Here is a 25,290-nt window from a genome sequence, read left to right as displayed (position 1 = left end):
CATCCTCCTCCTCTTCAGCAGCAGGTACACAATCATCATCATCCTCCTCCTCCTCCTGCTCCTCAGCATGTTCACACCACCATAATCCTCCTCCTCAGAATGTACACCACCATCCTCCTCCTCAGCATGTACACCACCATCCTCCTCCTCCTCAGCATGTACACCACCATCATCCTCCTCCTCCTCAGCATGTACACCACCATCCTCCTCCTCCTCAGCATGTACACCACCATCCTCCTCCTCCTCAGCATGTACACCACCATCATCCTCCTCCTCCTCAGCATGTACACCACCATCCTCCTCCTCCTCAGCATGTACACCACCATCATCCTCCTCCTCCTCAGCATGTACACCACCATCCTCCTCCTCCTCAGCATGTACACCACCATCATCCTCCTCCTCCTCAGCATGTACACCACCATCCTCCTCCTCCTCAGCATGTACACCACCATCATCCTCCTCCTCCTCAGCATGTACACCACCACCATCCTCCTCCGCATGTACAGACCACCATCATCCTCCTCCTCAGCATGTACGTCGTCGTCCTCCCCACCCCCACCACCATCCTCCTCAGCATGTACACCATCATCCTCCTCCTCCTCAGCATGTACACCACCACCATCCTCCTCCGCATGTACACACCACCATCATCCTCCTCAGCATGTACACCATCATCCTCCTCAGCATGTACACCACCATCATCCTCCTCCTCCTCAGCATGTACACCACCACCATCATCCTCCTCAGCATGTACACCATCATCCTCCTCCTCAGCATGTATCATCCTCCTCCTCAGCATGTACACCACCATCATCCTCCTCCTCCTCAGCATGTACACAATCCTCCTCCTCCTCCTCCTCAGCATGTTCACACCACCATAATCCTCCTCCTCAGCATGTACGTCGTCGTCGTCCTCCCCCTCCCCACCCCCACCACCATCCTCCTCCTCCTCAGCATGTACACCACCATCCTCCTCCTCCTCAGCATGTACACCACCATCCTCCTCCTCCTCAGCATGTACACCACCATCCTCCTCCTCCTCAGCATGTACACCACCATCCTCCTCCTCCTCAGCATGTACACCACCATCCTCCTCCTCCTCAGCATGTACACCACCATCCTCCTCCTCCTCAGCATGTACACCACCATCCTCCTCCTCCTCAGCATGTACACCACCATCCTCCTCCTCCTCAGCATGTACACCACCATCATCCTCCTCCTCAGCATGTACACCACCATCATCCTTCTCCTCAGCATGTACACCACCATCATCCTTCTCCTCAGCATGTACACCACCATCATCCTCCTCCTCAGCATGTACACCACCATCATCATCCTCCTCCGCATGTACACCACCATCATCCTCCTCCTCCTCAGCATGTACACCACCACCATCCTCCTCCGCATGTACAGACCACCATCATCCTCCTCCTCAGCATGTACACCACCATCATCCTTCTCCTCAGCATGTACACCACCATCATCCTTCTCCTCAGCATGTACACCACCATCATCCTCCTCCTCAGCATGTACACCACCATCCTCCTCCTCCTCAGCATGTACACCACCATCCTCCTCCTCCTCAGCATGTACACCACCATCCTCCTCCTCCTCAGCATGTACACCACCATCCTCCTCCTCCTCAGCATGTACACCACCATCCTCCTCCTCCTCAGCATGTACACCACCATCCTCCTCCTCCTCAGCATGTACACCACCATCATCCTTCTCCTCAGCATGTACACCACCATCATCCTTCTCCTCAGCATGTACACCACCATCATCCTCCTCCTCAGCATGTACACCACCATCATCATCCTCCTCCGCATGTACACCACCATCATCCTCCTCCTCCTCAGCATGTACACCACCACCATCCTCCTCCGCATGTACAGACCACCATCATCCTCCTCCTCCTCAGCATGTACGTCGTCGTCGTCCTCCCCACCCCCATCCTCCTCAGCATGTACACCACCACCATCCTCCTCCGCATGTACACACCACCATCATCCTCCTCAGCATGTACACCACCATCCTCCTCCTCCTCAGCATGTACACCACCATCCTCCTCCTCCTCAGCATGTACACCACCACCATCCTCCTCCGCATGTACACACCACCATCATCCTCCTCAGCATGTACACCACCGTCATCCTCCTCCTCAGCATGTACACCACCATCATCCTCCTCCTCCTCCTCCTCAGCATGTACACCACCATCATCCTCCTCCTCCTCAGCATGTACACCATCATCCTCCTCCTCCTCAGCATGTACACCATCATCCTCCTCAGCATGTACACCATCATCCTCCTCCTCAGCATGTACACCACCATCATCCTCCTCCTCCTCAGCATGTACACCACCATCATCCTCCTCCTCCTCAGCATGTACACCACCACCATCATCCTCCTCAGCATGTACACCATCATCCTCCTCCTCAGCATGTACACCACCATCATCCTCCTCCTCCTCAGCATGTACACCACCACCATCATCCTCCTCAGCATGTACACCACCACCATCATCCTCCTCAGCATGTACACCATCATCCTCCTCCTCAGCATGTACACCACCATCATCCTCCTCCTCCTCAGCATGTACACAATCCTCCTCCTCCTCCTCCTCCTCCTCCTCCTCCTCCTCCTCCTCCTCCTCCTCCTCCTCCTCCTCCTCCTCCTCCTCCTCCTCCTCCTCCTCCTCCTCCTCCTCCTGCTCCTCCTCAGCATGTTCACACCACCATAATCCTCCTCCTCAGCATGTACGTCGTCGTCGTCCTCCCCCTCCCCACCCCCACCACCATCCTCCTCCTCCTCAGCATGTACACCACCATCCTCCTCCTCCTCAGCATGTACACCACCATCCTCCTCCTCCTCAGCATGTACACCACCATCCTCCTCCTCCTCAGCATGTACACCACCATCCTCCTCCTCCTCAGCATGTACACCACCATCCTCCTCCTCCTCAGCATGTACACCACCATCCTCCTCCTCCTCAGCATGTACACCACCATCCTCCTCCTCCTCAGCATGTACACCACCATCATCCTCCTCCTCAGCATGTACACCACCATCATCCTCCTCCTCAGCATGTACACCACCATCATCCTTCTCCTCAGCATGTACACCACCATCATCCTTCTCCTCAGCATGTACACCACCATCATCCTCCTCCTCAGCATGTACACCACCATCATCCTTCTCCTCAGCATGTACACCACCATCATCCTCCTCCTCAGCATGTACACCACCATCATCCTCCTCCTCAGCATGTACACCACCATCATCCTCCTCCTCAGCATGTACACCACCATCATCCTTCTCCTCAGCATGTACACCACCATCATCCTCCTCCTCAGCATGTACACCACCATCATCCTCCTCCTCAGCATGTACACCACCATCATCCTCCTCCTCAGCATGTACACCACCATCATCCTCCTCCTCAGCATGTACACCACCATCATCCTTCTCCTCAGCATGTACACCACCATCATCCTCCTCCTCAGCATGTACACCACCATCATCCTTCTCCTCAGCATGTACACCACCATCCTCCTCCTCCTCAGCATGTACACCACCATCCTCCTCCTCCTCAGCATGTACACCACCATCATCCTCCTCCTCAGCATGTACACCACCATCATCCTCCTCCTCAGCATGTACACCACCATCCTCCTCCTCCTCAGCATGTACACCACCATCATCCTCCTCCTCAGCATGTACACCACCACCACCATCCTCCTCCGCATGTACAGACCACCATCATCCTCCTCCTCCTCAGCATGTACGTCGTCGTCGTCCTCCCCACCCCCATCCTCCTCCGCATGTACACCACCACCATCCTCCTCCGCATGTACACACCACCATCATCCTCCTCCTCAGCATGTACACCATCCTCCTCCTCCTCCTCAGCATGTACACCATCATCCTCCTCAGCATGTACACCACCATCATCATCCTCCTCAGCATGTACACCATCATCCTCCTCCTCAGCATGTATCATCCTCCTCCTCAGCATGTACACCACCATCATCCTCCTCCTCCTCAGCATGTACACAATCCTCCTCCTCCTCCTCCTCCTCCTCCTCCTCCTCCTCCTCCTCCTCCTCCTCCTCCTCCTCCTGCTCCTCCTCAGCATGTTCACACCACCATAATCCTCCTCCTCAGCATGTACGTCGTCGTCGTCCTCCCCCTCCCCACCCCCACCACCATCCTCCTCCTCCTCAGCATGTACACCACCATCCTCCTCCTCCTCAGCATGTACACCACCATCCTCCTCCTCCTCAGCATGTACACCACCATCATCCTTCTCCTCAGCATGTACACCACCATCATCCTTCTCCTCAGCATGTACACCACCATCATCCTCCTCCTCAGCATGTACACCACCATCATCCTTCTCCTCAGCATGTACACCACCATCATCCTCCTCCTCAGCATGTACACCACCATCATCCTCCTCCTCAGCATGTACACCACCATCATCCTCCTCCTCAGCATGTACACCACCATCATCCTTCTCCTCAGCATGTACACCACCATCATCCTTCTCCTCAGCATGTACACCACCATCATCCTCCTCCTCAGCATGTACACCACCATCATCCTCCTCCTCAGCATGTACACCACCATCATCCTCCTCCTCAGCATGTACACCACCATCATCCTTCTCCTCAGCATGTACACCACCATCATCCTCCTCCTCAGCATGTACACCACCATCATCCTTCTCCTCAGCATGTACACCACCACCATCCTTCTCCTCAGCATGTACACTACCATCATCCTCCTCCTCAGCATGTACACCACCATCATCCTCCTCCTCAGCATGTACACCACCATCATCCTTCTCCTCAGCATGTACACCACCATCATCCTCCTCCTCAGCATGTACACCACCACCACCATCCTCCTCCGCATGTACAGACCACCATCATCCTCCTCCTCCTCAGCATGTACGTCGTCGTCGTCCTCCCCACCCCCATCCTCCTCCGCATGTACACCACCACCATCCTCCTCCGCATGTACACACCACCATCATCCTCCTCCTCAGCATGTACACCATCCTCCTCCTCCTCCTCAGCATGTACACCATCATCCTCCTCAGCATGTACACCACCATCATCCTCCTCCTCCTCAGCATGTACGTCGTCGTCGTCCTCCCCACCCCCATCCTCCTCAGCATGTACACCACCACCATCCTCCTCCGCATGTACACACCACCATCATCCTCCTCAGCATGTACACACCACCATCATCCTCCTCCTCAGCATGTACACCACCACCATCCTCCTCCTCCGCATGTACACACCACCACCATCCTCCTCCTCAGCATGTACGTCGTCGTCGTCCTCCCCCTCCCCACCCCCACCACCATCCTCCTCCTCCTCAGCATGTACACCATCATCCTCCTCCTCCTCCGCATGTACTCACCACCACCATCCTCCTCCGCATGTACTCACCACCATCATCCTCCTCAGCATGTACACCACCATCCTCCTCCTCCGCATGTACACACCACCATCATCCTCCTCCTCAGCATGTACGTCGTCGTCGTCCTCCCCACCACCATCCTCCTCAGCATGTACACCATCATCCTCCTCCTCCTCAGCATGTACACCACCACCATCATCCTCCTCCTCAGCATGTACGTCGTCGTCGTCGTCCTCCCCCTCCCCACCATCATCATCGTCATCCTCAGCATGTACACCATCATCCTCCTCCTCCACTCCCTCCTTCTTATCTTCATCCTCCTGATCAGCATTTACACCATCATCCTCATCTCCATCCTCCATCTCATCTTCCTCTTCCTCCTCATCAGCGTTTACACAATCCTCCTCCTCGTGGTTTCTCCCTGTCCCATTAATACATTGACACATGGAGAAATGTAGTATTTTATTTAAATGAACTATCATTGGTAAATAATATACAGGTTGAGTATCCCATATCCAAATATTCCGAAATACGGAATATTCCGAAATACGGACTTTTGAGAGTGAGATAGTGAAACCATTGTTTTTTTGATGGCTCAATGTACACAAAGTTTGTTTAATACACAAAGTTATTAAAAATATTGTATTAAATGACCTTCAGGCTGTGTGTATAAGGTGTATATGAAACATAAATGAATTGTGTGAATGTAGACACACTTTGTTTAATGCACAAAGTTATAAAAAATATTGGCTAAAATGACCTTCAGGCTGTGTGTATAAGGTGTATATGTAACATAAATGCATTCTGTGCTTAGATTTAGGTCCCATCACCATGATATCTCATTATGGTATGCAATTATTCCAAAATACGGAAAAATCCGATATCCAAAATACCTCTGGTCCCAAGCATTTTGGATAAGGGAGACTCAACCTGTATTGTAATAGCAGAACCAACGAAATGCAAATTGTAAATGGCTGACTTTGTGAACCACAGGATTGTGAGCTCACCTGTCGAGACCCATGTTGGGAATCTGCGCCATTATGGTGAGTTTCTCGGTGTTGAGCAGGGCACGCTGGAACCCTGTGTGGTATAGTATAGTATAGTATGAAGCTGCTGGCAGGGCCACTTACTGCATATACTGACCCAAGTCGGCAACTCCAGAGGTGACGTTTATAAGAGTGTACAGGGAGTTAAAACTCATTTATTGTGTTAAATAGTTCTTATGTAGAATAATGTGTGACTGGGTATTTACAGGTGTGTAACATCTTGTCCTTTTTTTTTTGTTTGCTCTCTTGGCTTCTTGTAATCCTCCGGAAAATGCACGTGATGATAAATATACACTTATTTAGAGGCACACACATAGACGATAAGTCATTAGTTGGATGGAGCGGGGTCTGTCCGCCTGTGACGAGCGCCCCGCCGTGTCCTCTCTGGTTTCCCTGATGCGTTTGACTTTCTGACAGAGCCCGTTTAATCTGCACTTAACTTGCAGGCCCAGGACTAAAAATACTTTCAAGTGTCCCCGGTTCGGGGACCTGTTGATCAGGCAGCGTGATGGCTTGGCCATTGTCCCAGCTCTGCCCGCTGCCAGCTGGATTGCAGGTGGCCTATTGCACCAGCACTTAGAAATTACAGTATAGCTCTCTCCTCCATATAATTAGGTAAATCCCTTAATAACACCCTTCCCAGTAACCTACTCTTGGCATAACGTAACGCTGGAGCTGCTTATCTCTGCAATCCTACCTCCTGCAAACCCATCCCACTTATTCCATATTCCTTTGTAAACGCGTTTCCTCTCAGGGATACGATTGTGTTGTACAGAAGTCTAGGTGGATACAGAGAACGTGGAAGCTTTGTTGTTCCATTGGGCTACATCTAAAATGAGGCCTATTGAAGAAGAGTTCTGCTAGTAACAGTTGCAGGTTACTCGGCTGCCGGAACAATATGTGGGGATGTGGTTGCAGCCGGTGCTCAGGCTATTACCTTACATGGCCTGCACTGAACTTCTGGAGTAAAGGCAGCAGACTGCATGGTGCCTGCAGAAATATGTTCCCTGCGTTCTGATACAGACTTGTTTGGAAATCTCTCCTCTGCTCACGAGACAGCAGAGATCATCCATTTTCCCGGAGACACGGTAGAATTCTGGGGCCAGGGAAGACCTGCCTCCATACGTTTCCATAGAAACGGCTGCCAAAGTCAGACTCCATGTTTTATGCCATGTTTACTCGCAATGGCTCCCTGATTTCTGCGTCGCAGACATTCTGGGGATGAAGCACAAGATCTCAACCCCCCCCCCCCCCCCCCCGCCCCCCCAAAACCAGACTCTTCATAAACCCAAATTTACTATTATTGTGGAATGGGTGCCTGTAACTAATTGTGTTTGGCGCCACCCAACCCCCAAATAGTCTTGGGTCGCAGTTCTGTTTGGCTGCTTCAGCTGTGACAGGAGCTGACAATCCCCTGACTGACCGGAGGTGACGAGCAGGGTTCCGTAGCCAGCTCTGTCTGACATATCAGCGGCCTAATTTGCAACTGTTGTATTCTTACTACATAGGCCAGAGTAACCGAAACTCCGCCATCACAAACCAGGTTTTAAGGATATCCATTTTTGGAGTCCAGATGGTTAAATCAAATTGACAGAGGTATTCATTAAGTCACCTGTGCTCCAGATTGGATATCCTTAAAACCTGGACTGCAGTGGCTGAGTTTGGGGAAACTACATGTATTACAGAGTTTACATTTTGGGCTCACATTCATAATCATTCACCTTTAATAATTATTTAGTTATTAACATTTATATAACGCACACATCTTCTGCAGTGCTATACAGACAATACGTCACCACAAAATATGACCTCACGAGGCAAGAGGCACTGGGTTGTCCCTGGTGAGTGGATTGGTCGCAGTCTCCGGAATGTTGAATGAGCATATAAAGTGGTTTCGTCTAATGGGTGGTTTGTTTTAACAGTGCATCCTGAAGAATTATCAAATTTTCATTTGAAATCTTAATATGGCGTTCGAAAATGTTTTGACCTATTGTTATTAAAGAGAATTCGTTTTAACCTAATTTGGGACGCATAGAAGAGATTTGTGAATTATTCTCGCAATTATAAATTCGCCATCACTTAACCTGGACGCCAGCTGTTGCGACAATTTCTGCTCTCTTGTCGGATTTAAGTCTTCCTGTTGCTCTTTCCCCAGATTTTGAGAATATATTTGTGGGAATCCCAGCGGGTGTATCCCTTCCCCTACACTATTCCTGGCCTTTGCCTCTGACTTTCCATCCAGAGTTTTTACCCCGGTCCAGTTCCGCTGGATGAGGTTACAGGCGCAGTGTTGCATGTCATTAGTCAGGACGACACGTGGTGCAATCTGACTTCCATTTCCTGTGAATTAAACTATTTAACAAGACACAGTAGCGGTCCTGTCGGCCGTGACATGGAGGGGATCAAGATTTCCCCGTCTCCTGTATCTGCTTAGCATCAGGACCTTATTTCCTAAACTTGTCTCATTCTTCCGCGCCAGAAACATACTTTTTCCAAAACAAAAGCTTTACCTTTTAAAAATATATCCGTTTAATCTGTGCCTCATTCATTTTACATTTTAATAAACCAGATTGCCTAACGATGGCTGGTAACAGGACAGGTTTTTAGGATATCCCTGATCGATCAAAAGTAGCCATTAGACCGCCCATTTATTAACTCTTCCGATGCCGCTATTTTCTACATGTGAGAGGCAAAGGGGACCCGGCCAAAGGCTCACCCTGGCAAGCTATTGGCCCTTCCCAGTGGTGGGGAGATTTATGGTATCCCGCACTTAGAAACTAATTACTAAACATATTTTCCCGAACAGTTGTATCTGCTACTAACGTATTTTTTTTTTTTTTACATAGGACTGGTTACACAGCACACAAATGTTTCTCACCCCCGGTGCTGTGTTCCACACCGTGCTGCAGTTCCCACATTATCACATTTTCAGGTGTTTTTTTCCATGTTAACTTTTATTTTTTTTTCCATGAGCCGGACTGTGAGAATGGAACATTTGTGGGTTTGTGTCTGCTAGATAATAGTAATTAATGTCCCTCGTTGATATTTGGAGACTTTTTTTTTTTTTTCTTCCCCTCTTCAAGCTGCCATCTCCCACGTTACACGTTCTGGTGGGTGGGGGTCTAGACTCCATCATTCCCACCTGAATATGCGGTCCTAGGGGTAGACAGCAATTTGGGTTGTGCGACCACCTGCGTGCTCTCCTCCTGTACAGTATAATAAGCATCTGTCCCTTTGTGTGTGTGTGTGTGTGTGTGTGTGTGTGTGTATGTATATGGTGTGCGGTGAGAGAAGCCTGTGGTAAGCGAGCCACAGATTAGGTGACGGTCGAAATAATGACCCAGTGGTCAATAATACTCAAACAAGTCAGGAGGTGTTGCAATCATCCACTGGTGCAACTCTGCTCGCAGTTCAGCCTACCTGACGGCAGAATGCCCTCAGAGCACTTGGCTTACATGTGAACCCCCACTTGCTGCCCATTTACCCCCAGTCAGATGCTAGCGGAGTTGTCTGAGATGCTTATGGCTCTTTCTGCAGATAGGCCTCACATATAACTCCGAATCAGGCCTGTAAACAATAACCAGAGGCCGTCATTACATATGAAGGACTATTTCTGTTGTGATGCACAGAAGACTAAATTCTACCTTGTAATTTAACAGATCATTTGTTCTCCTCCTAATGATGGTCCATCTCTGCCCTAAAACCCCACGGCCTGTTAGTTAATTGCGTTCCATATTCTGTGCTGTGGGCCTGTCATGCTAATTTGCAGAAACACTAGTGAGCATTGGTGTTGTGTAAACAGGCTGGGGAAGCCAAAGCCACATGTTACTTCTAGTGATTTTGTCATGCAGTGCCATCTAGTGGACATTAAGAGGTACTGACGCCTGCTTGTGACAGGCAGAATTTACTTACTCAAGAGAAAATATTTCCAGGTAACTATTTACTAGCCGACGTGACCGTTATATCTTGTGTTTTAGGGATTCTTTTATGGCGAGTCGGTGTGTTTTATGTTCATTCAAGCGCAAAATATGTTTATCTCATGACATTTCTGAATTGTGTAATTTATATTGACTTGGTAGATTATTAATTGAACAGGAAGACGTAGATATTTGTAGCACTGTGGCTGTTCTAGAACTGCACGTCTCATCATGCTGGCTCCATATTGTTGCAGAAAGCCCCCCTTGCCTCATACCCGTTCCGTTTAGTACAGTAGCCTTATTTATAAAGGGCAGCTTAAATGTCTGGTTTTGCAGTGAGGTGGTGTAATAAAGTGACTTATACAGTATGATGTGGATTTATACATTGCAATGCACTTGTGTGCTGAGAATATACAGTACCAGTTGTTCAGGGATTCTGTGGCATTAATAAAGGGAAACACTATAATTACATATAAGCTATGCACACAGTGATGTTTGTAATATGTTATTTATGGCATTCAGTGTGTTTACTAGTACAATTCATCTGCACACATCTGACACAACAAGAACATATCCTGATGCCAAACACGTGTGGGAACAAATATGTAAATTCTTCTCAACTGCGTTTCACTGCATTGACAATGAGCTGAAATAAAGTGAAATAAAACACACACTGCAGCACAAGTTGCATACAAAAACATTAATCTATACAGTCTCGTTTGGTTCATTGATTTTTGTTTCCACCTTCGTTTACATGCACTTAACCTGCGTTAGAAAGACAATTTAAGCAGGGACGTCTTAATGTGTAGGCACATTTGGCAACTGCCTGGGGCCCCACAATTTTAGGGGGACTAGAACAGGGGCAGGTGCAGGTCACACAATCAGAACAGTGAGGTAGCATCTCTACCCTGCCTCCCAGACTGCAGCCACACAGTGAATGTATGTCAGTATGCTGATTGGTGGATGGCTGGAGCTCTCCACCAATCAGTGTGCTGACAGCCAATCGCTGTATGGAAGCATGTGGAGAATGTGTCATATATTGTATATGAGTTTGTATTTAACGTTTTGGCTATAAGGCCGCTAAACCTATAATTAAAATGTTGGCCGTTTAGCAACAGAACTTTGGGTGTCCCTTTGCCTGAAAAGAGCGGGGAGCGCGGTAATTTTCAGACGCTGTAGGTAATGGTGTTGCGGTTGGAGATATGCGCAGTTGACTGCCCCTCCCCATCAGTTTCTTCATCATGTGTCTTCTCACATCTGACAACAGTGATGTCTTCGTTTACCCTGAGGTCATGTCTCCGGGTGACTGACCTTGTTGCATACTGTGCTCTGCATGCGTTATACTGAGGCAATTCTAGCTGTGAAGTTCATGGAAAGACCAAAGCTCTATTGTTCCAGTAGTAGAGTCTCGGTTTCCATCATGCAGCGGCAAGAAACGGCACTTGTTTTCACTTGTGATGAGCTCGTGTCCACCGTCACATTGCACCAAAAGCACCTCATGTAATTATACATACCAATATTGTTTTATTTTCCAACTAATAAGGAATGCTCAGTGCGTTATTGATCAAATTGGCCGTCACATTACTTATTATTACTTCATGAACTGTTTAGTGCTCTTTATCCCGTGCATATTACTGTAGTGTAACTATATGTGTCTGAAAGGGATGCGATCAGCTTCCCGGCGGTCTGGATGTGACAGACGCCGGAATCCTGACACCACTGGGAATCCGAGCCTGAGGCAGTTAGTCAGCAAACTCATCGGTGCTCATGTGATGGCAGAGAAACGGGGTGAAGCTTTATGCTGTGAGAACCTACTATGTTGACCACTAAAGCATGCCGTATGACTGTGGTTGCCATGGTAATTGCATGCTGCATAACTGTTAATTGGAGCTTGAGTGAGAACAGGTGACGGAAAATGAGCTTATCTCTGTCTAGTCTAGTTGGTCAGTGTGTCCTATGGGCCATAGTGTAATGCTGCCACAGAGGAAATTTTTGACTCTGAGGCTGTGCGTGAACATCGGAATAGTGTACAACTATGTTTCAGACCCTATGTTAGAGAAGCACCAATGCCAACGTGGGGGAACACCAGTCCTCACTGCTAATCTGCGTAGCTTGTTTAGGCCCTGACAGGTCATCTCACTGCGGATCCTGCAGGGAGTGACTCTCGCAGTAAACGCTGTCCGCTCCCATTGATTTCTGCTTATTCTCGGTGCATAGATTTTGGCTTCCCTTCACTCTGTGCTGCGACCTCACCCCAACTTCTGTCTATTCGGTCTTCCCACACTTCATGCTGTTGTCCAGGCTGTCAGCGAGGTGATGTCCTGCTCTGGGAACTGAATGTACAAGAAGATGCAGGCACGTCTCACGAGGTGTTGATCCACGTTGCGCTGGCGGGGAATTGCACCCTTTACTGACCAGCAGGTCCCTCTGTACTAGATACTGAGCTCCTCATGCCTTCTAAGTATCACATAAGCTAGGACAACACTCTCTGGTAGGGCATGCTGGGAAATGTAGTTCTACAAAACACATTGCTTACATCTCAGTGACTTTCCCAGCGACACTTATTGTTATGATCCTAGTTTGGCCCTGTTTAACGCGGAGAGTAGTTTTGTTCTGTGTGCACTGACCTTGTCACACACGCCAAGCCCCCAAAGCCCCTTTGCACATTGTGGAACGGCTCCGTATAGATCCACGTATATAATATTTTTCTGTATTTCTAAAAGATATTGTGTTCTTGTGCAACGTAATGCCAGTCCCTTGTAAATGATTCCCCCAGGCCGCTCTGCATTCGGAGGGCTCCGCACGGTTTCATCAGAATGAAATGCACCAGGTCTGGATTTGCTTTGTGAAACCTCCGCGTGGCTCGGTGCAGATCCGAACCGTGGAGCGGACAGGTTGCGTGACGCGCCGCTGCTCTCAGAGTAACCGGTAACAATACCAAGGCCCCAGAAGATTAGCAGTAGAACAGTCTGAGGCCTGTTTTATTTCTCCGGCTCTGTTTACATTTGCACTTTGCAGAGCGGCACGCATAGCAACATCCAGGGTTCCTGGGATCCGATTAGCGGAACACTGTGTCCGGCTCGGAGATTACATAGCAACCTGGATGGGCAGAACGGCTCCTGCCTCAACAAGTACAATCCAATAACTAGCAATTCTTGTCTTCAGTGGTTTACAGTGTGCGCAGGCGGGGAGATGACAGAAGTAGCGGGAAGGAATCTGGATTTTATCTCCTCTCTCACTGGGGCATTTAGGAGACTTTAGTTAATTACCTTGCACACGCCATCCTGCAACAATCAGGCAGAGTTGTTCTTTATGTTCATTACTATGGAGTGACCAAGTACTTTGGGGTTTTACACTGTATCCTCCTCGGTGTACAAGGGGTTAATACTCATTCCCAATATTCCCATCCAAATCTAGCACAGTTGTAAGATTCATCCCAAACTTGACAAGACCACGCTGTAAACCTTATGACCTCATAGGGTTAAATTACCCCCCCCCCCCCCCCCCCCCCCCTTTCCCACACACCTAAATTTAGCAAACTATACCATTTCTTTTCATGTAAGTCCCCCTCCGCAATTACCCTCCCCAAACAGCCCATCTGCATCACTGAATACTGGGCCTGGAGGCAAGTAGTGAATATGGCATCTGATTGGTCAGGAGGAACCCCGACCAGGAAGTACTTGGGTTGCTGTCAACAGTTCTCTGTCGACTGGGCAGTGCCGGCACAGTTGTAATATTATTTAGAGCATCATGTTTATAGTTATTATGGCGACATGCATAAAATACCTTCTGATAACATTACAGCGGTGTCGGCGTTGTCCCATCAATAAAATGCTGTCTGCATTGTTACTGTATGTATCCCGCCCCATCCAGCCTAATTGGTGCTACATACGTGTCACATGTTCTATACATGTTTAGTCCACCAGAGATGACTGCTTCCCGCTTTCCCGTGATCTCTGGGTACTGGACCTCTGTACTGGTGGCGGTGCGGGTTCCGTAAATTGAAGGCCTCCACGTGGACAGACTCTGTACCCTGACTTTATCCATGTAGGTTTATCAGATCCTAAAGGGGAGAGGACTGAATGGGCTCATACTGGGCGGGAGTTTCGGTCAGGCGGGAGATGGTCTGACACGCAGCGGCGTGGGGGTGTTAGGAGTACAGCGTTAATTAGAGCACCGGCTGACGTCTCTGAGGTGGATAAGATCTCACAGCTTTACCTCTGCTGCTTCTCTGTCACGTCTGTGGTTTCTGCAAGACCTGTGCGTGTGTCTCACCCCAAACTCTGTTCTAACTCCCGTCCGTGGTCTCCCACAGCCTACGCCAAGCTCAGGCAGCCTGTTCTCTCACACTGGCCGAGCTTTTCAGGGCATGCTGGGAGTTGCTGTTCAACAAAACACATTGCCTACCTCTTTTTACCAACGACGCCTATTTTTGATTATCTTTTGTGGCTTTGTTCAGACTGTAAAGGGACCGCGTTGGGCGTCTTTCTCGCTCAAAACATGCGCATTATTGGCGTACATGAAACTGGAAGCGTTAGAACTACTTTGCTGTACTACACTGATCGGTGTCGTATGCAGCCGCCAAGTTTTGTTGTGCTTCATCTGCGACCTTATACACGTCTAAAACTGATTGCCGTGGTTAAAGTCGCAGCCCGGCGTCTCTGCTATACTGTGAGGTTTGTTGCTTCTGCGATGCAAAGCAGACACACTCTCCTTATGCTTCTCACTCATATACGACTCCAGGCAGTCCTGTGACTTGCTCTCAGTGTGGCCCTGGAGGGCCTGACCGCATTTGTGGCACTACCAGTATGGCCTCATATTGCTACCTGTAAATTATGTTGAACGTGTGCGACTGAGATACATTGTGTTACTGCTTTCCAGTCTGTCCTTGCGTAAGCAGGAGACAGACTGAGCAGAATCCTAGTAGTGTAAAAAGAAATGTAGCAATTACCGCTCTGATGCGGGGACAGGATATTGTGACTCGATCGCAAACGTCTGAACTCCTCTCAGAAGACGGGTCCAGTAATTGTCGTCAGTCTGTTGGGCCTGGCTGTAGAGGCTACTAGAGAATTTGGTTCTTGGCCATAAAACGGGCAATTGTTTGTTTTGTCAAATTGATAATTGCTGGGTGTGTGATGTGATTTAATCATTTGTTGCTGAGTAATTGGGTTGCAAAAAAAAATAAAAAATCGTTTCAGGGCTTTATACAGTAATGATCTCTTATCCCGTCCACATTCCCATTGGTAAAGATAGCGCTGTAAATGGAAATCATATATTTTTTTCTAAAGGCATTAAATTATCGGACACTTAATGTGCCTTATCCTGTAAAGCGTTGTGAACACGCGCAATATGGAGTAATAAAAAATCAATGTAAAAAAATTGAGAAGTGTAAAGTTTCCTCGTACACCCCGTCTGTGTCTCTGAGGTACAAATTAGGGGGCTGATGCTATGTGGCAAGAAACTCCGTTCTGCAGATGGATCTTGTAGTTTTTAGCACGCTCCGCGGCTGGGCGTGCGTAACTAGGGACATCCCGGGGAGTAAGTTCACTTATTTCCGCGCACACACTTGCAGCTGATGCGCATTATGTCTGTGTGTCTCTCTTGTGCCGATCGGGTCTTCCCTGCGGCGCTCAGCCCCTCTGCCGCAAATATTTATGAGGCTAGTTTAGATCATGTTAGTTTGTATAGAAAATGATCCATTGCAAAGCAAATATTTGTTCCTCCGTACTCGTTTCCTTATTTCCTTACTAATTAATATATTTGGTGCTCTTTCCTCCTCCACCCAGATACTTACTGACACGTTAAGAATACTGGAGAAGAGAGGGACGGAAACATCCCCAAACTGCTCCTTCCATAGATATTATTTCTGTTCCGCAGTATAAAACGTTATATTGCTATTATTTTCTCTGCTAATAATAGTTTGACGTCACAATGAGAAAATACTCCTCATGCAATAGTTCCTTACATAATGTTCCTGTCTGAATCTGGCTAATAGTTATGTTAGGAAATGATCGGATGAGGATGAAATAAAAAACTTCTATTTTCCTAAGAGAGAGCGTAAAAAATAAATATAAGTAAATTTCTCAGCACTGTCTTATATCTGTCAAACCCCCCCCCCCCCATCTTGCTGGTGACTCTGGGACGTGGCGTAATCTTGGGGTGTTTGATTTCTTCCCTGTAAATGAAATGTTTTACGGTTTAGGCCATGGAAACTTTATTTTATTTTAACTGGCTTTTTCTTCTTTCAGATGATTCTTTGGGATTGGGACTTAAAGCACTGGTACAAGCCCCAATATCAGGTAGGTAATGTATGACTGGGATTGTTCTTGTTAGTGTGTGCACAAAGTTCCTGTTACAGTCTAGATTCTCATCACCCTCTCTGTGACCATCGTCCCACACTGGCAGATAACTCATCACCCTCTCTGTGACCCTTGTTCTAAGCTGACAGATAACTCATCACCCCTCTGACCATCCTCTCACACTGGCAAATAACTCCTCACCCTCTCTGTGCCCATCGTCCCACACTGGCAGATAACTCATCACCCCTCTCTGTGACCATCATCTCACACTGGTAGAAAACTCATCACCCCTCTCTGTGACCATCATCTCACACTGGTAGAAAACTCATCACCCCTCTCTGTGACCATCATCTCACACTGGTAGAAAACTCCTCACCCCTCTCTGTGACCATCATCTCACACTGGCAGATAACTCATCACCCTCTCTGTGACCATCATCTCACACTGGCAGATAACTCATCACCCTCTCTGTGCCCATCGTCCCACACTGGCAGATAACTCATCACCCCTCTCTGTGACCATCATCTCACACTGGTAGAAAACTCCTCACCCCTCTCTGTGACCATCCTCTCACACTGGTAGATAACTCATCACCCCTCTCTGTGACCATCATCTCACACTGGTAGAAAACTCCTCACCCCTCTCTGTGACCATCATCTCACACTGGCAAATAACTCCTCACCCTCTCTGTGCCCATCGTCCCACACTGGCAGATAACTCATCACCCTCTCTGTGACCATCATCTCACACTGGTAGATAACTCCTCACCCCTCTCTGTGACCATCATCTCACACTGGTAGAAAACTCATCACCCTCTCTGTGACCCTTGTTCTAAGCTGACAGATAACTCATCACCCCTCTGACCATCCTCTCACACTGGCAGATAACTCATCACTCCTCTCTGACCATCGTCCCACACTGGCAGATAACTCATCACTCCTTTCTGTGAGACTTGTTCTAAGCTGGCAGATAACTCTTCACCCCTCTCTGTGACCATCGTCCCACACTGGCAGATAACTCCTCATCCTCTCTGTGACCATCGTTCCACACTGGTTGACAACTCATCACCCCTCTCTGTGACCATCATCCCACACTGGTAGATAACTCATCACCCCTCTCTGTGACCATCTCACACTGGCAAATAACTCCTCACCCTCTCTGTGACCATCATCTCACACTGGTAGATAACTCATCACCCCTCTCTGTGACCATCATCTCACACTGGTAGAAAACTCATCACCCTCTCTGTGACCCTTGTTCTAAGCTGACAGATAACTCATCACCCCTCTGACCATCCTCTCACACTGGCAGATAACTCATCACCCCTCTCTGTGAACCTTGTCCCACACTGGCAGATAACTCATCACTCCTCTCTGTGACCATCGTCCCACACTGGTTGATAACTCATCACCCCTCTCTGTGACCATCATCCCACACTGGTCACAGAGAGGAGTGATTGGTTATCTTGCCAGTGTAGGATGATGGTCACAGAGATGGGTGATGGGTTATCTGCCGTTGTACTACACTGGCAGACAAAGCATCATCCCTCTCTGTGACCATCCTCTCACACTGGCAGATAAATCATCACCCTCTCTGTGACCCTTGTTCTAAGCTGGCAGATTACTCATTACCCCTCTCTGACCATCGTCCCACACTGGCAGATAACTCATCGCCCTCTCTGTGACCCTTGTTCTAAGGGGTGTAGTAGTGTATACCGGCGTCGAAATCCCGACCGCCGGCATACCGACAGCTGGGCGAGCGCAAATGAGCCCCTTGCGGGCTCGCTGCGCTCGCCACGCTGGTGGACCCCCAAGAGGGAGAATAAATGTCGGTATGCCGGCGGTCGGGATTCTGGCACCGGGATGCTGGACGTCGGCAGCCCGGCCGCTGGCATACAGAAGACCACCCGTTCTAAACTGGCAGATTACTCCTTACCCCTCTCTGACCATCATCCCACACTGGTAGATAAGTCGCCACGCCTCTCCATGACCATCATCCCACACTGGTAGATAACTCATCGCCCCTCTCTGTGGCCATCATCCCACACTGGTCACAGAGAGGGGTGATGGGATATCTGCCAGTGTAGGATGATGGGTCACAGAGATGGGTGATGGGTAATCTGCCGTTGTCTCACCCTGGTAGATATCCCATCACCCCTCTCTGTGACCCTTGTCCCACACTGGCAGATAACTCATCATCCCTCTCCAAGACCATCATCCTACACTGGCAGATAACCCATCGCCCATCTCTGTGACCCTTGTTCTAAGCTGGCAGATAACTCATCACCCCTCTCTGACCATCCTCTCACACTGGCAGATTACTCATCACCCCTCTCTGTGAACCTTGTCCCACACTGGCAAACAACTCATCACTGCTCTCTGTGACCATCATCCCACACTGGTCACAGAGAGGGGTGATGGGTTATCTGCCAGAGTGGGACGATGGTCACAGAGAGGGTGAGGAGTTATCTGTCAGCTTAGAACAAGGGTCACAGAGAGGGGTGATGGGTTGTTTGCCAGTGTAGGATGATGGTCACAGAGATGGGTGATGGTAATAGCTATTATTGTCCCACACGGACAGACAACTCATCACGCCTCTCTGTGACCATGGTCCCACCCTGGTAGACAACTCATCACCCCTCTCTGTGACCATCATCCCACACGTCAGAGAGGGGTGATGGCTTATCTGCCAGTGTAGGATGATGGTCACGGAGATGGGTGATGGGTTTTCTGCTATTGTCCCACACTGGTAGACATCTCCTCAACCCTCTCTATGACCCTTGTCCCACACTGGCAGATAACTCATCACCCTCTCTTTGACCCTTGTCCCACACTGGCAGATAACTCCTTGCATTGTTTTTATAAAGGATATTCTAGATGCGCAGTTTCATCAGACGCTGGTTTTAGGAATGTTTCTTGCAGTATAGAATAACCAGGGAGACCATACAGAGGTTGTTGAACTGTTCTAGGATTACAGTGAAACAGAAGTTGCCTCATATAGTAATCCTTCTCCTCCTTGTTCCAGAACGCCGGTGGTGGGAATGGAGTAGATCTGTCTGTTCTGAACGAGGCCCGGAACATGGTCTCCGACCTCCTGGTTGACCCATCTCTGTCCCCACAAATCTTGTCCTCACTCCGCAGCATTAACAGCCTAATGGGGGCTTTCTCAGGCTCATGCAGACCAAAAGTAAACCCATTTACCCCCTTCCCTGGCTTCTACCCCTGTCCAGAAATGGAGGACCCCATGGAGAAAGGAGAAAGGAAGTTCCACAAGGTAAAGATTGTGATATTGAGCTCCTTGTGTTTTTGTCTAGATATTAGTGTATCCCTGGACAGAATCTAAGATTTCTTCTTCAATATTTTCTCCTGTTGTGGATGTATGGCAATTTTACTTTGCACTGCTGTCTGTATCATCTAGTGGCTTCAATTACATTACAACACAACATCTTGTATGCTTCTCCCACAAGACACCTGCACATAAATCTGTAATTATACTACGGGATTATCTGTTATTTTTACTTTTTCTGTTGGGATTTAACATGATCTCCATAGACGTTTTGCTGATCAGATTACCCATAGGAGGAAAATATAATTTGAGAAATCTTCACACACGTTTCATGAAGTTTATAAAGGTTTTACTATATCCCTTCAGCCCCTTATCAATGTACAGTATGAGACATTACTGGGTTCCCAAGTGGGTCTTACCCTGGCTGGTAAAGATTGCCATAAAATTAAGTCTGAGATTCTGCTGTACTGCCCCCTGGTGGCTGATTAATAGTATCTATCTGAAAATTCTATTTAGTACATGTCCATTTAAAAAAACAAATAATAAACAAATCCAGCGGTTTAATAGACGACGTTACCGTAAATGTGTCTAAATGAATGTAGTATGTATGTAGGGCCACCAATTATGCAGCATGATCCGTTCCTGCCCCTTGGACCTTACAGTATAAATTCCACATGACACAGGAGACTAGTTTTGTCCAATCTCAATTAAACCCACCAATATGTTTTTTGGAATGTTGAAGAAACTTGGAGGAAACCCCTGCAATCATTGAGAGAACATACAAACTCCACCGCAATAGGGCCCTAGTCTGAACACAACCCATGAGCCCAGCACTGTGAGCCAGCAGTACTGACCACTGCACCACCGTGTATATAGGCGCCAACACCACTCTTCTAACTCTTTGTATTCGTTGTCAGTTTCCACAATAACTTAGTGTGCAATGACTTTACAGGGATAATATAACAGGGAGTGCGGACCAGGGGACATCCATCCATGACGGATGAGGGACGCACCCCAATGAGTTTTTGTTACATACCGGCATAACTACGTAACAACTTTATCAGTGCTGGCGATTTATAGTTTTGTCAATGGAAAGAGAGAATATCTAAATATTTAATATTCTAAGTTAAATTTTGGGAAACCGTGCTTTTTATTACAGGGAATACACAAGACCGTACAATACCATTATTGCTTCCTTTCCACCCCAGGGACTGACCAGCCGCAGCAGCCTACCAACCCCACAGCTTCGTCGGAGCTCTGGAGCGTCCTGTCTGCCGCCCATGGAACTAGCAGCTTCCCGGTGGGAGCGCAGTAACGGCAAACGGTCGTACCAGGACTACAGCGGTTCCAGGTAAGGGGGAAGCGCTGCGGTTTCTGGCCAGCGGTGACAGAGTGAGCGCAACCTCAACTGCTTCATCTCGTACTATGGCCCAGATTTATCAAGCCGCCTGCCTTGGAAAGTGATAAATTGCACGGTGATTCAGGGGGACATTTACTAAGCAGTGATAAGAGCGGAGAAGTTGCCCACTGAGGTAACATCTATAATTTGCATACTATAAAATCATACAGAGCTGCTGATGGGTTGAAGGAGCAACTTCTCCACTGGCTCACTTCTCCACTCTTATCACTGCTTAGTAAATGTCCCCCAAAGTACCAACCACCAACTAGATCTTTACTGCCTTGTTACAGGCTGGGTTTGAACACTGACAGTTGGGAGCTGATTGGTTGGTCATTTATCACTGTGCAATTTATCACTTTCCAAAGCTTGACAAATCTGGGCCCTGAATTCTAATTGTACGCAGGCTGTGCCCATATTAATGATAGGCATGGTATGTAAATGCCATCTACGTGTAATTGTCGCACTCACCAGTAGATGGCAGCCTAGAACAGCATTTTGATAGATATGCACATTTCATGCCATCTAGCAGAGCTGGCATAATCCCGGTTTTATAGCCCTGTACTTACAGTGAACCCGTCACAATCTGGTTGACCTGCCGGAATCGTATATACTAGGGAATACATCAATTTTGATCAATTATTGTACCATAAAACCTTGTTGAAATCGATTTCTATTACCCTCTTGTATCTACACACTATGCTCTGGAGAATGGGACAGTCTTGGTAGTTTAATCCACATTTATGACGTCATCACAGTAGTCAAGTCTCCGCTTACAGCAGAGGTGACACAACACGATATCTGGGTAGATAGGGTATATAAATGGGGTCTTACCTTTGCTGTCTTGCGCAGCCATTAATGTTCCTGATCATGGACCAGCCGATAACGCTCACCATCTGTTTTGGTCCGCAACCTGTTCCGCTGATTCAGATAGGCAAAAGTGGGTGCCAATAAACCAACCCCACTGAGCATGGCGCTGCGGAGTGCTGCTTGGCACTGCAAACTGCAACCCCCTGCAACCAGTGTCTGCCAATACAGCCCCCATAACATGTAGGGATTGCATGCAGCTGAGAGTAGAGGAAAAGGGTAACGGATAGGGTAGTGACGTTGTTATTATGTTGTTCTTTGCAGATTAACACATCAGCGCTCACGTTTGCTGTGTTGACTGATTTATTACGCAGTGTACCATATAAATAGACCTACGATATTCTTTAGAATTTGTCCACAAGAGGTCACTGCTCATTTGGTGCCTGTGGATTCCATTTCAAACCATTTGGCAGCTCCCAATGAGCACCTGTATAAGTAGCAGGAGAAAAATAGACTTCCTCTGCTGGAGGACACTCTCAAAACTGAAAATGTACTGTATGGGGGGAGGCATAAGAGTTAAAATCAGAAGCAAAAGCATAATTCCCATGCAGTCTTGGTCTGCTGGGGTCTGCGATGGCTGTAAGAGTTCTAGTCCTCTTGTGGGGTAGGAAGAGAGACGGAACCTCCTCACCTCCACCCTAGATTACCCGTTTAGTCTCCGTTTGGTTGCTTGGTGTTGCACGTGAACCCGTCCGTCGTCTGCCGCAACCCCAAATCACTTTCTAATCTGTTTTATTTGTAGCCAAGGATCTTATCCAAATGGACCGTTCAGCTCCAACCTGCTGACCATACCAAAGCAGAGGTCCTCTTCTGTGACTCTGACCCCTCACATGGCCACCAGGAGAGCTGGTAAGAACCGTAGCACATCAGTGGAGACCAATTGCCAGCGGGTGAGATCTACAGAGTTAATATAAAGTGTGTGAATGTTGTTTTTTATTAGGGGGGACACCATAAGCATCTGTGTGAATGCGTACTTCCCGAGCGCTCTCTACATGAGACCCCAGGGCCACAAAACATGTATATTTTTAATTGGTTTCATTATTGTTAGGCGCTGTTTGTGCAGATTGAATTGCACAGCCCCAAGGCAGATGTTGGCGCTTTGTCATACTACTAGAGCAGCCCTGTATAGGAGTACCCCGGACAGGAAGATGAGGGTCTCTTCTCTGTACGGCTGGCTAATGCTTCTGCTGTGTTTCAGGTACCTCTCCGAGCCTGAGCCCTGTGAATTCGCCCAGCCACGGATCTGCATTTAACCGGTCGCCTGTAGAGTTTCCTGACACTGCGGATTTTCTCACAAAGCCAAGTGTTACGCTACATAAACCTGTGGGATATACATTAGCTTCTCAGGATTGCCAGCAGCAAATCAGAACGTCTTTAAGCCATATTTGTAACAGGTATAAAACATTCCCGGAGAGATACAGCAGCTCTGTCCCGTATTACAAGTTAGCCAGTAAATGAGAGCAATCTCATTTACTTCTCATTCCCCTGCACAAAGGATCCCCTTTGTACAGGGGAATAAGAAGGATCATTATTGAGGTTTCTGCAGGAGTCCAGTCCTAAATGCAGTGTATAGTTATTAGGAATAATCTATTCTGTGCGTTGTGCTGTGTAGTGGACAAATCCCTCTGTGCGTTGTGCCCATGTAGTGGACGGCGCCCTCTGTGCGTTGTGCCTGTGTAGTGGACGGCGCCCTTTGTGCGTTGTGCCTGTGTAGTGGACGGCGCCCGCTGTGCGTTATGCCTGTGTAGTGGACGGTGCCCGCTGTGCGTTATGCCTGTGTAGTGGACGGTGCCCGCTGTGCGTTGTGCCTGTGTAATGGACGGATCCCTCTGTGCGTTGTGCCTGTGTAGTGGACGACGCCCGCTGTGCGTTGTGCCTGTGTAGTGGACGGCGCCCTCTGTGCGTTGTGCCTGTGTCCTGGATGGCGCCCTCTGTGCGTTGTGCCTGTGTAGTGGACGGCGCCCTCTGTGCGTTGTGCCTGTGTAGTGGACGGCGCCCTCTGTGCGTTGTGCCTGTGTAGTGGACGGCGCCCTCTGTACGTTGTGCCTGTGTAGTGTAAGGATCCCTCTGTGCGTTGTGCCTGTGTAGTGTAAGGATCCCTCTGTGCGTTGTGCCTGTGTAGTGTAAGGATCCCTCTGTACGTTGTGCCTGTGTAGTGTAAGGATCCCTCTGTACGTTGTGCCTGTGTAGTGTAAGGATCCCTCTGTACGTTGTGCCTGTGTAGTGGACGGCGCCCTCTGTGCGTTGTGCCTGTGTAGTGTAAGGATCCCTCTGTACGTTGTGCCTGTGTAGTGTAAGGATCCCTCTGTACGTTGTGCCTGTGTAGTGTAAGGATCCCTCTGTACGTTGTGCCTGTGTAGTGTAAGGATCCCTCTGTACGTTGTGCCAGTGTAGTGTAAGGATCCCTCTGTACGTTGTGCCAGTGTAGTGTAAGGATCCCTCTGTGCGTTGTGCCTGTGTAGTGTAAGGATCCCTCTGTACGTTGTGCCTGTGTAGTGGACGGCGCCCTCTGTGCGTTGTGCCTGTGTAGTGTAAGGATCCCTCTGTACGTTGTGCCAGTGTAGTGTAAGGATCCCTCTGTACGTTGTGCCTGTGTAGTGTAAGGATCCCTCTGTACGTTGTGCCAGTGTAGTGTAAGGATCCCTCTGTGCGTTGTGCCTGTGTAGTGTAAGGATCCCTCTGTACGTTGTGCCTGTGTAGTGGACGGCGCCCTCTGTGCGTTGTGCCTGTGTAGTGTAAGGATCCCTCTGTGCGTTGTGCCTGTGTAGTGTAAGGATCCCTCTGTACGTTGTGCCAGTGTAGTGTAAGGATCCCTCTGTACGTTGTGCCAGTGTAGTGGACGGCGCCCGCTGTGCGTTGTGCCAGTGTAGTGTAAGGATCCCTCTGTACGTTGTGCCTATGTAGTGGACGGCACCCTATGCATATTATGGCGATGTAGTCTTTACACATTACTGCGCTGATTGATATTACCGGATGCCAGCATCACAATAAATAATTATAAAATTGCAGGAGCTCTGTTGGAAAATGTCTCATTTGAAAGATTTGCTG

At 48.5% G+C, this 25,290-nt stretch overlaps 1 protein-coding gene across 1 annotated transcript in view; it reads left to right on the top strand.

The window, feature by feature from the left end:
* The window catches only part of PDE3B (phosphodiesterase 3B), a 199,914-nt gene that overhangs the window by 110,505 nt on the left and 64,119 nt on the right, over positions 1-25,290 (top strand). The window contains exons 2-6 of the mRNA XM_063946478.1: positions 16,644-16,694; positions 19,719-19,967; positions 21,188-21,330; positions 22,985-23,091; positions 23,441-23,636. Coding sequence (XP_063802548.1) covers positions 16,644-16,694; positions 19,719-19,967; positions 21,188-21,330; positions 22,985-23,091; positions 23,441-23,636 — 746 coding nt within the window. The remainder of the gene's footprint in view (positions 1-16,643; positions 16,695-19,718; positions 19,968-21,187; positions 21,331-22,984; positions 23,092-23,440; positions 23,637-25,290) is intronic.

The sequence above is a fragment of the Pseudophryne corroboree genome, chromosome 11 (assembly GCF_028390025.1).
Source record: "Pseudophryne corroboree isolate aPseCor3 chromosome 11, aPseCor3.hap2, whole genome shotgun sequence".
NCBI lineage: Eukaryota > Metazoa > Chordata > Amphibia > Anura > Myobatrachidae > Pseudophryne > Pseudophryne corroboree.
The sequence above is the reverse complement of the archived record's forward strand: the minus strand, read 5'-3'. Positions and strand labels throughout refer to the sequence as shown.